The sequence below is a fragment of the Lutjanus erythropterus genome, chromosome 8 (genome assembly GCF_056507025.1).
Source record: "Lutjanus erythropterus isolate fLutEry1 chromosome 8, fLutEry1.hap2, whole genome shotgun sequence".
Classification (NCBI taxonomy): Eukaryota; Metazoa; Chordata; class Actinopteri; order Lutjaniformes; family Lutjanidae; genus Lutjanus; species Lutjanus erythropterus.
Window position 1 is genome coordinate 24466384 of NC_139324.1, and position 11547 is coordinate 24477930.

Sequence of the window (11547 nt, forward strand, 5' to 3'; positions counted from 1 at the left end):
TTACAACTGGGTTGTTGAAAGATAATTAGCCACCTTGATATCCATTGCTGGTTGCATGCACCACAGTGTTTAAACAGTATTATTTTATCCATGTCAGTCAAGCAAGTCTCAAGTCCTCTAATTTGCGGCCTAAGTCTGACTCAAATCAATTCATGTGACTTCAGTCTCGCACCTGTGTCAACCCCAGGTTGAGAACCACTGCTTTAAACAATAAAAAAAAAATGTTGTTTCAGATATCTCTATAACATGTCATCTTCAGTTTCAGTGTAGTATTACAATGTCTTAGAAGTAACATTGTTTAATTCCAATCACTTAAAATCTATTAGTTATGCACAAGAAATTAGGCTCATTCTCCTCCGCAGTTGAACCAAGCTGCGCGAGGTGGGTGTGTTCAGTGTCGCCACGCTTCCCGTCTTGATTGGTAGCAGCTTAAAACCCACCATCCCTCATATTCTTTTGTTTACACCGAGATGCGGGTCAATACAGAGCCTTCTTAATTAGCCGGAGAATTTTCCAGTAGGCGATTCAGTCCACGGACGGGTGACGGCTGTGTTACGCGTGGGGCGTGGAGCCGAGAGCGTGCCTATAAGGGGCGGACGCAGCACCGTTTGACGGCTGTCTCACACACATCTACGGCTCCTGAGAGATGATAACGGGCTGCTAACGTCAAATCAACGTGCAGACCAGGAGCAACTGCGTGCTGTAAGGAGGCAGGCAGCCATCCCGGGGTGCTTCTTCAGGGAGGGAGTCACCTCTTCTTCATCCTCATCCCTCCTCTCCTCTTGGGCGTACAGTGCCGTTTTAGCATCTTTAGCGGTCAGCTAACGCTAGCTAACAAGGTACATCTTAAGTGTTAATTTGTGTTTATTTTAACAATAGAGCCGGTGAGTCAAGTGTGTAACTTGAATAGATGAGTGTCTTTTTTTTTTTTTTTTTTTGTTATTACCTCTTAAAATGTGTTGTTATGTGTCCGTGTTAGGTCTGTGCAGCTGTGTTTTTTGGTAATCTTATCATTTATTATTTTGGTCAAATGTCTCAACTGACCGTGACCGAGACGTCAGACAGTCAGAAATGCGTTATAAACACCTGAGCAACACAATAAGTCGGACTTGCCTGTGGTGTTAAAAATACAAATATGAATCCTGCGGTGCATGAAATATAGAAAATATTAAGGAGGCTTCTTGAAGATGCGCAGCTTTCGCAGTCGGATGAATGAGTGACTGTTCTAGAAATTTCCTGACGCCTCATAGGTGCATCTGTGCGCTGCATGCCTGGCCGTGTGGACTGGTGTCGCCTCCTCTTTGTATTCCCAAAGACAGTCTCAGGCTGTCAGCCACATCTGGACATTAATTAAAGCGGCATTGTTGTTTACACCAACTATCCATTATATACACCACTGATCCGTCATGGCGACAGCCGCCTTACCTGCTGCCCAGTTCAGCCTGGATTTGATGTTGTATTCATTGTTATGATTAAAAGCAAAGGTGAAGCATCCAGTGCAGTGGTTGAAGTTTTTCCTCTCCCCATTCAGGTTGTTTTTGTCTGCAACTACTGAAATCTGTGTAGAAGGCTTTGCTGGAGTTTCACAGGAAAACAGCATTGTAGAATCTCCAAAACAATTGAATGAATGGTGACCAGTTTTCTCACGGACCCTCCCCTGAGCCATACTGCTTGTCAGGTATAATCCAAGTCTCCTAAAGCCCCAACATGCCATTCACTTGCACGTGCATGTGAACATTGCTCCAAGCTAAGGATCTACAGCGAAGATTTAGATCCAGAAATGGTGTAAGTGAAGTCAGCTTTGCATGTTGGAGCTTTAGGAGACTTAGATTACACCAGACGAGCAGTATGGAGGCATTGTTTTTTAATTTAGGTTGCTTTTTCTGTTTGTAAACTGTCACACTGGATTGCAGCACTGTTTTCCAGTGAAACTCCAGCAGTGTTTTCTGAACCATAAAAAACTAAACCTGATCTTATGTTAGCATGAGGGTGAGTGAATAATGACTGAATTTTCATTTTTGTGTGAACTATCCCTTTAAGCAGGTCTTGAGAAGAAAAAATGTAACCTGAGTTCTATAAATCTCAAATTGTGATTTCCTTGCATAAAATGCAGCATTAATGAGGGTTTAGTGAGAGATAGCCATAGACCAAAAGAGAAAAAGAAACTTTTTGGAGGACGACATCACAGCAATGATAGAGGAAACTGAAGCCAGGCAATGTGTATTATTAGGTGGGCTAAATGAAAAAAAAAAAAAAAGCCAAACACTTAGCTTGTGACTGTGTTGCAATCCATTCCTCATACCTTTAATGGATAATTCCTATCCCATTGTTCATAAAGCTAATGCAAAGTTCACCAGAAGCTTGGGCTAATATGCACCCCAAACTAAAATACCCTGACATAAACAGAAGGAAAATTACTTGTTTAGCAAAAGGATAATTTTCATGTCAAAGTAAGGTTTTAAAAATGACCCAGTGTTTAAAAAGAACTTCAGCAAAAGGACAACATATTCTTCTTAAAAGCTACACAGAATTTTAGTTACTTTATAACTGTTTATTTTTAATGCATTATTTGTACCAAGCATTCAATAGAAGGGGGTTCCTGTTTCTTCAAATGTTCAGTCCAAATTCCACCAAACTCCTGTGCTGCTCTGATCAGTGGTCACGGTCATCTCTCCAAACCTGTCTTGTTTTCACCTTTTTATGTAATGAATTTCACTGTCCCCTTTGTGATCTGATAGTCTTGGCAACAAACATGCAGATAAAAAGTTTTGTATATTGAGTCAAATTGTGTTCAGTACATTGTTCTTTTTTTAAGTTAATTAAATAGTGTAATGTATAATTAAGCATAAGTAATTTTAACAGTAACAGTTAAATGTCATGTTTAATATGTTTCTGCAATGTCTATAAAATGGCAGGTCTCCTTCCCAGTTTTCAAAATCCAAGGTGATGTCTTAAAATGTTGTTTTGTCAGTCCATAACCAAAGATATTCAGTTTAAAAGGCAAGCAAGCAGTCTTTATTGTTGAGCCCTTTTGTAATGAGTTACTTCCATCCTTGGTAAATACTAAGTCACTGGTACCTGAATATAAAAAATATATTGTGTTATCATCCCACCTTTTTACCTGACTATTCTTAACTTGAGAATTGCTTTTTAAGAATAATATTTATAAGGAAAATCTACCATTGTGGCAGGTGACCTAAATTTTTTGACAACATTTGCCCTGTATCTGCCAGGTGGCAGGTGCTAATTTCATCTTCTGATCCAGTGTCTCCCTTAAGTCAGAGGTCTTCAGAGTGGGAGGCTGGCCTCCCCAGTGGGGCTCCAAACAGTTTCAGGGGAGGCTCAGTGAATGGAAGTGAATAAAAATTACAATGGTTATCTAAACGAGATCACATAGACTAGCTTAAATATGTGTGATTTATTGAAAGAGATAGTTCAGAGATACAGTATTGGGATATTTAACTGTTTTTTTTTCATGCTTTTCTAGAGGCAGAAACTAAAAAGACAGACCTTTTTATGTATTTGAGATAGTCAGGAGTTATGAAGTTACAGCAAACAGCAATATTAGGCTATCTTGGCTCAGTTGACCCTTTGCTAAGCCCTGCCTCCAAACAGCAACTGTCCATAGGTTCATAGGTTAGCAACAATATCTAGGGCTGGCAAACTTCCCGTGTCTCCACCTGTTGAAGGTGTGCAGGAGACTCAAAGAAGAGCGATACTTGTTTCATGAATCTGGACGGCGGTGTGTTTTTGTAGTCTCTCAAAAATGTGAAACACAAGAGCACATGTGTGGGCAAGGGATTAAATTCTGTCTTCATCTGCTCCAACATAAGATGTGAACGCTGGCATGTCTGGCTAACTAAAGCTAGCTTACTAGCTGCAGTAACGTTACCTTCAGACAAACTTGTTAGATACCACTGCATCTGCATTTGTTCTGCGAGAGGTTTGAGGAGGAGGAGGAGGATGTGGGCTGATGCAGAATCAAAGTGGGTCGACAACGGTGACAATCTCACTGTGGCTCGCTGTCTCAGATCTGAGCCGGGTTAGCTTAGGTCTTATTCTGGCTGTCTTCTGGTACACTAATAAAGTCCCAGTGCTTCCTTTTCTCATGTTAATGAGCGTATTTCTGTCATGTATCATGACACCATCCATCCAATGCTTGCTAAGATGCAAGGTAGCTTTAGCCTTTTTTACACTGACCATTACGCCATGTACCATGTACGCAGCTGCTAGGTAACTTTACATTTACACTTTCACAGGGTTATTGTTTTAAAAGGTGTCAGATGGAAACATTACAACAGAAAGACTTCTTGGACAACTCAAGGAGTTAGCAATAGCTTACACGAGCCAAACTACACTTATGAAATCTGCTTATGAGTCATTATTTTAGCGACAAAAACCCACCATCATCAACTACAAATGAGATGCTGCTTTTGTTTATGTCTCTAAGGAATCAAAGACCTCATGTGTCAAAAGTTACTTCTAATTTCGATGTTAAATCTGCCACCGTTATCACCATGAACTGCATAAATGCAGTGCAAGAATTGGAAAGTTTGGCAGGCGTAGCAACAGTGACTAAGGGGGGTGGTGCTTAGCGAAGATCTTGAGGTTATATGGGGTCAGATGATATAAGCAACCAGGAGTGAAACTAAGCAAGTAAACTAGCTTGTCTGAGGAGAGGCCTACAGTGTCAGACTTTGAAAACCTCTGCTGTTAGTTATGTGGATCTGTGCGAGAGTACAATTTAACTGAAATGTCTTTTAGTTGTATAAATGAAACTGTTCAACATAAATTGTTTTTAGCAGTTGGTGTTTATTGATATGCAGTTTTGTTTACCTCAGGGTTTCGTTAAATAACCTCTCTGGACTTCATGCATGTCAGGGCTGGTTGCCTTGGTATCTCTCTTGGCTTTTGAATACCTGGCACAGACTAACAATAAACTGTCCTGTAGCGGAGCTCCAGTTTCATCACCACCATTGCTTTGCCTGAATCAGTAATCTGTTTAAGAGAGGGGAAGAATAGAAGAATTACACTTGTTGTTTTGGTTTAACCTAATTATATGATTCGGCTTGGGCTAAAGTTAGCGTCCCTGTGGCACTGACAGCACCATATTTTTTAAATTATTTTGGTAGTGGCCTGAGTTAGAGCTCTGGAAGTAGGTCCTGGCATACTGGGATGGGAGTGATTATGTTTCAATTCCCCATTGTGTAACTTTGCAAATAAAATTATATTAATCTGTTGAATGACTTTGCTGTATTTCAGAGCCAGAGTCTCTTGGGCAGTTTATGGTGAACACATGGAGTGTAGCCCTTGATGATGGGATGGTAAAATGAAAACAAAGACTTCTTTTATTGAGAGGGATGGTTATGCATAAGCCTGGTTGTGAAGACAAATGCGTGGGGTTATTTTCTACCATGCATGGCAGGCCGAAACCTCAAGAGAGGCCAGACATCCAAGTCTGTGTGTGTTTGTGAGATGGACATGAAACAGATGTGCTCACACATCATCCTGCAGATTACTTTTTGCTAACGTAGGGATTCAGTTTGAGCCATCACATTATTATCTCTAATAGTCTGTTGAATCTGAGTTATTTAGCATTGTACATAGCAAACAACTAACTGTAAATTGATGGATTTTGTTGATGGATTTTGTCACTTTTATAGGTTTACATTTGGTGGTGTCAATACAGTTAGGTGTGTGCATGGACTGATACTGTATGGTAAAATAAAAAAACACTTTGTATTGGTCATAATGTTGTGTGATTGGCAATGTCCTGTTGCGTCCCTCTAATTCATAATTATTCATGTGATCAGCGATTAAATGTAATGCCACAGTTTTGTTTGAAATCCACAGAATGGCCGCCTTTAGCACAAAAAAATGCTAAAGACAGGCATGCCTGTTGTCTTAAAGCTACTACAAGGAGTTTGTAAGTCGTTAGTAAACAGTCTTAATTTAATATTGATGCTTCTATATGACCTACAGAAGCAAACAAAACCATCCTTGAGAAGATCGTCTTTTTCTATATAGATATTTTTAATGCCTGCACTGGGTCAGATCGTCTTTGAAATCAGATGAAATAAGCCTGTGTTTACATTTTCTCAGAAAGCATGAGTGAATTGAATGTTAGCCAGATAAAAAGAAGCAGGAGGAGATTTTTATTCAGATAATTTTATTTTTGACTTAAGGTTATTACAGTGGAAACACTATTGCTTTTGTCGACAGGGGGCTCCAAAACCAACTAAATCTTAAAGTTCCTTGTAGTAGCTTCAAAGAAGTGCAATATTCTGATGATGACAGAAGTCAGGCCACATATTAAATCGTATAAGTAGTTGTTTTTGTTCCTTCTTGACTCGTCTTGATTTCTTACATAATGTTCTTAAGCTTCCTTTGAAGTTTTTACAGTGGCATGGCTTGAGTTCTTTGTGTTAAAAAGATTAAGGAGGAAAGTCATACATAGGTTAAACCCAAGGAATGGCATTGGCAAAATACTGCAGTTGCAAAACCGAATTAACTCTTAATAATTTTCATGTGGTTAATAGAGTGCTAAGCCATATTTGACCATTCCATGACTGATTCAGAGAGGCTGTTGTAAACTTTCAAGCATTTATGTTCGGTGTTTGTCCCTTCCCTCTCGATAAGGCTCTAATGAGGTGTTTTTCTTTGTCTTTGCTGTCTTGCAGGAATATTAACTCTAGGTTTTTCTAGACCAGAGGCCTACAAGATCCTCCTCTAAAACTAGAACGACCTCAGTGCCGGTGGATAACCCCCTCCGAAGCACACCTAGTGAATTTGACCTGACGTTGGATACTACAGCTTCCATCCAGACAGCAAACCAAAGCAGAGCATTTCCATTTCTCCGTTTTTAATGATTAATTCCATAACTTTGACTGCTTGTGAGGTAAATCTGTAAAAATGGGTCCAGGAATGGAAGCAGCGGACATAGCTGTGGTAGCACTGTACTTTATCCTTGTGCTGGTCATCGGGTTTCTTGCCATGTGGAAAGCCAATCGCAGCACTGTGAGTGGCTACTTTCTGGCTGGACGCTCCATGACGTGGATAGTGATAGGTGCATCACTGTTCGTCAGCAACATTGGCAGCGAACATTTCATAGGCCTGGCTGGGTCGGGAGCAGCAAGTGGCTTTGCTGTTGGAGCGTGGGAGTTTAATGCACTTCTGCTTCTGCAGCTGCTTGGCTGGGTGTTTGTTCCTGTGTATATCCACTCAGGAGTCTACACCATGCCTGAGTACCTGTCAAAACGCTACGGTGGCAACAGACTAAAGGTTTACTTTGCTTTCCTGTCTGTGTTACTTTACATCTTTACCAAGCTGTCAGTGGACTTGTACGCTGGAGCTCTCTTTATTCAGGAGTCCCTGGGGTGGAACCTTTATCTGTCTATTGTCCTGCTCATCAGTATGACTGCACTGCTCACAGTCACTGGTGGATTGGTGGCAGTAATGTACACGGATGCACTTCAGGCAGTGTTGATGATTGGTGGAGCCCTAACCTTAACCACCATCAGCCTAATCAAAGTTGGTGGACTAGAGGGTGTCAGAAGTAAGTACATGCAAGCAGTTCCTAATGTTACTGCTATAATAGCCACTGGAAACTTCACCTATTCTCCTTCCTGCCGCATTGAGCCTAAACCAAACTCACTACGCATCCTTCGAGGTCCCCTGGATGAAGACATCCCATGGCCAGGCTTCATTCTTGGCCAGACCCCTGCGTCAATTTGGTACTGGTGTGCAGACCAGGTCATTGTTCAGAGAGTGCTCGCAGCCAAGAACATTGCTCATGCTAAGTGCTCAACACTAATGGCTGGATTTCTCAAAATCCTGCCCATGTTTCTAATAGTCATTCCAGGAATGATCTCTCGCATCTTGTTTGCGGATGAGATTGTCTGCATTGGACCAGAACACTGTATGGCTGTGTGCGGTTCTCAGGCCGGCTGCTCAAACATTGCCTATCCACGGCTGGTCATGGCGGTGATGCCTGTGGGACTCAGGGGGCTGATGATGGCGGTCATGATCGCTGCCCTGATGAGTGATCTAGACTCGATCTTCAACAGCTCAAGCACCATCTTCACACTGGACATCTACCAAACGTTCCGAGTGAAGGCATCTCAGCGCGAGCTGCTAGTCGTGGGACGCATATTTGTTGTGATCATGGTGGCAATCAGCATCGCCTGGGTCCCTGTCATTATTGAGATGCAAGGTGGACAGACATACCTCTACATCCAGGAAGTTGCTGGCTACCTCACCCCACCAATCGCTGCCCTCTTCCTGCTAGGTGTGTTCTGGAAACGGTGTAATGAGAAAGGCGCCTTTTGGGGGGGCATGACAGGTTTCACCCTTGGTACCCTACGACTGATCCTAGCTTTCATTTACCGCCAGCCTCGCTGCGACCAGCCAGATGATAGGCCTGCCTTCATCGTCAATGTTCATTATATGTATTTTGCTGCTGGGCTGTTCTGGATTTCAGGATTGGTGGCAGTGGTGGTCAGCCTCTGCACCTCTCCTCCAGATGAGGAGCAGATTCGCACTACCACAGTGTGGGGGCTCCGCAGGATTGAAAAGGTTCCCACAAAGGACACAGAGGAAATGTACAGGCTGACTGAGAAGAGCCATAGTAACGGTGATGGAAGCCTCCATAAAGAATTGCCCCCGGATGTCCGAAAGGAGAGGTGCTTGGATGGGGCGGATGTCAAACTCCTCGTCCCATCCACTGACCATGACCCAGCAACCCCTAGTGCAGAAACGTCCCCTGCCACGACCCCTGCAGAACAATGTGGTAACGGAAGGATGGAGATGATCAGAGCTGAGGAAGGCTGCCATGGTAATAGGGAGACTAGCAAGTGTGTGCGTATGCTGGAATGGTTTTGTGGATGGAAAGAGGCATCACAGAGCGCTCAGCAAAAAGTAGTGCAGGAGGATGCGAGAGTCATTGCAGAGATGCTGTATGAGCCACCCAGAGTTAAACTTCTCCTCAACTTAGGTCTGCTATTCGTCTGCTCTGTGGGCATCTTCATGTTTGTTTATTTCTCACTGTAGTTGAACTCTGCACTGAACTAACAGGGATGGGTAAGGGGGCTTTTCTTAAGATGAAAGTTACATGGGGGGTGTTATAAACAAAGAGTGGAATCTTCAGAGATTTGAGAAGCTCTGTCTGTAATATTTACAGTTGTCTTTTGTAGCTCTCTAACAGGGATCAAAGCATATTCTAATCATTTTTTAAATGATTAAAGCTTCTCCATATGAGAAAAATTATACTCTTTTATGACTATGAAGCTTATTTGGCACTGGTGTGTCCATTTTGTACAGCGCTTGTTGTTAGCTAATCCTGCATTTAGAATATCTACTGGGATTTTTTGAATTGTTGTACACAAAGTTAATTTAATATTTGCCTTATTCTGTATATGCACTTGTCCTTTTTTTGTATGGTGAAAAAACAAATGTATTCTGTGATTTAAGCTTTTTTCTCCCACTCACATTGACAGTGATGGTAGGCTTAGTTACTGGTGTAGATCATATGTCGGCAGTAAATCAAAAAACTATTTTAGGTCATAGGCCATGACAGTTTTTAAAAGTTTCTGCCTCTGAACACTATATTATTACTGCATTATATCAGTAGAACGTCAAGTTTGTGATCACTGTTTAATTTTTATTGTGCCCTGAACCGTCATCTCAAGGTTTTTTTTTAGCAAACTACCTAATAAATCTCTCTTTTTGTTTTTGCTGGAGAGAATCGGAATAAATGGTATCCAGCTCTTTTTTTTAAGAGGACCATCATGACATTTGTAAAACAAGAGATAATAAGTGCTAAGAGGCATTGCTTCTCTGCTGCTGTTGTGTATGACCATTCTGTTTATGATGATGATCATAATCACTGGTTTGATTTAGCCTACTGGAAGAGTTGCATCAAAAACCATTTTGTCAAGCTTACAGTAAATACCTGGTATTTAGAAACATGTATATGTTTTGCAGCACAGGAATGTGAAGAAGAAGAAGCACAAGATTAGAAACTATACTTTTTTTTTTTAAGAGGAAACAATGTTTTCATCCTTAAAGAAGAAATAGCCACACTTAGTACAGTATGGTACTTAGTCATTTTGATTGGCTGTTCAATGTGTTGTCACTGTAAGGGACTTTATATATTGCGTTTTCTACTACTGTGTTTTGGTTTATTTTTTTGTGGCTGTATTCTGTGTTACATTTCAAAAACAAACATACAGCTTTTTATGCACTATTATTGTATCATAACATAAAGCCAGAAGTACCAATGCTCATCATTCTGTATCAATCTATATTTTATGCATATCTCATTGTATGTTTCACATTGTTGAAAAAGTGTGTCGAGTCTGTTACATTGTTTTAACATGTGTACAATATAATTCAGGGCTCACTGGATCACCAACAATATACATTTATTCTATAGTAGGCTATCTTTTGTGTATTTACTGTGTGTCAATGTACATTTAGTGCACTGCAGAGCTGAAATGTCATTTAATCTTGTTTAAGTGCACCTTTTATAAACCTCTACCAAATGTGTCTTAGTGTGCAATGCTAAAGAAAAAAAAAAAGAGAAAAAAGTCAAAGAAAACAAAAAATAGTTCACGTCCTGAAAAAATTGTGCAGTGAATACCACATTTGTTTAAAGCCATTTAATAAATCAGCTTTGTCACAAAGTCCATTTTCAGTGAGCTGCATATCAGCAGGGAGTGGTAATGCAAAGCAGAAATGACATTTCAGACGTTTGCTGCAGGATTAGCACATTAACTGGATGAGCTTACTTGTGACATTATTATCAAGGGTAATTCAACCAGGTGCATGAAGTTGCTGGCCTTCTGGATTGTCATTATTTCCACAGTGCAAGGTGTCCAGACATCAACACCCTCACGCCCAAGAATACTAAAACGAAGAACAACTTTGTTTGTATTTTTGGAAATTGACAACAGTGGTAGAGTGACCTCAGTCATATTGAGACAGGCCAATCCTTATTAATGTCAGGCATAGATGATGCATAACATGGAGGATTGATAAGTGATGATTGCTCTGTGGGAAAGAGCTTTAAAAACTTTTCTTTCTGAGAGAATATATGTTGTTATTTTTATGGATTTTATTTTTAGAAACTGAAAATAAAGTTTCTGTGAAGACAAAAAGACAAATGTGTACTATTTCTTCTTTATATTGTGACAAAAAACAACTACTGGCTAACATAAAGTCAGTTTTGCTCAACATTAACATCCGTTTCAAATAAAGTGTAATTTTAATGTGCTGTTGATCTCTGATTTTGCAAAGTCAGGTGATTTATTGCCTTGTGGTGTCCTAAAGACTATTGCAACTCCAGAGACATTTTCCATTGGTCATGTGATTATCAGCTGGCTCCAACTTCTAAGAAGAAGTCTGATCTCTTTTAATGAAACTGCAAAATATTTTAATTCAGACCAGAATATTTTATTGTAACTCCTCAATAGCTGCATTATTTGTCAGCAACTTTTTGCAACTTGTACATGTGGTGATAATTTTTAGCCACAAAATTTTGAGTTTGTT

General features: G+C 40.5%; 1 protein-coding gene across 1 annotated transcript; it reads left to right on the plus strand.

Annotated features, from left to right (window-relative positions):
• The first annotated feature begins 452 nt into the window (after nucleotides 1-452).
• On the plus strand, nucleotides 453-11162 carry slc5a3b (solute carrier family 5 member 3b). Its single transcript, XM_084724994.1, has 2 exons — nucleotides 453-839; nucleotides 6681-11162. Exon 2 carries the CDS (start codon nucleotides 6913-6915, stop codon nucleotides 9046-9048), a length of 2136 nt encoding a protein of 711 aa, XP_084581120.1. The 5' UTR covers nucleotides 453-839; nucleotides 6681-6912; the 3' UTR covers nucleotides 9049-11162.
• Nucleotides 11163-11547: the final 385 nt, after the last annotated feature.

Excerpts from the sequence above, each read along its gene's own strand:
- slc5a3b (XM_084724994.1), top strand. The coding sequence starts at position 6,913 with ATGGGTCCAGGAATGGAAGCAGCGGACATAGCTGTGGTAGCACTGTAC.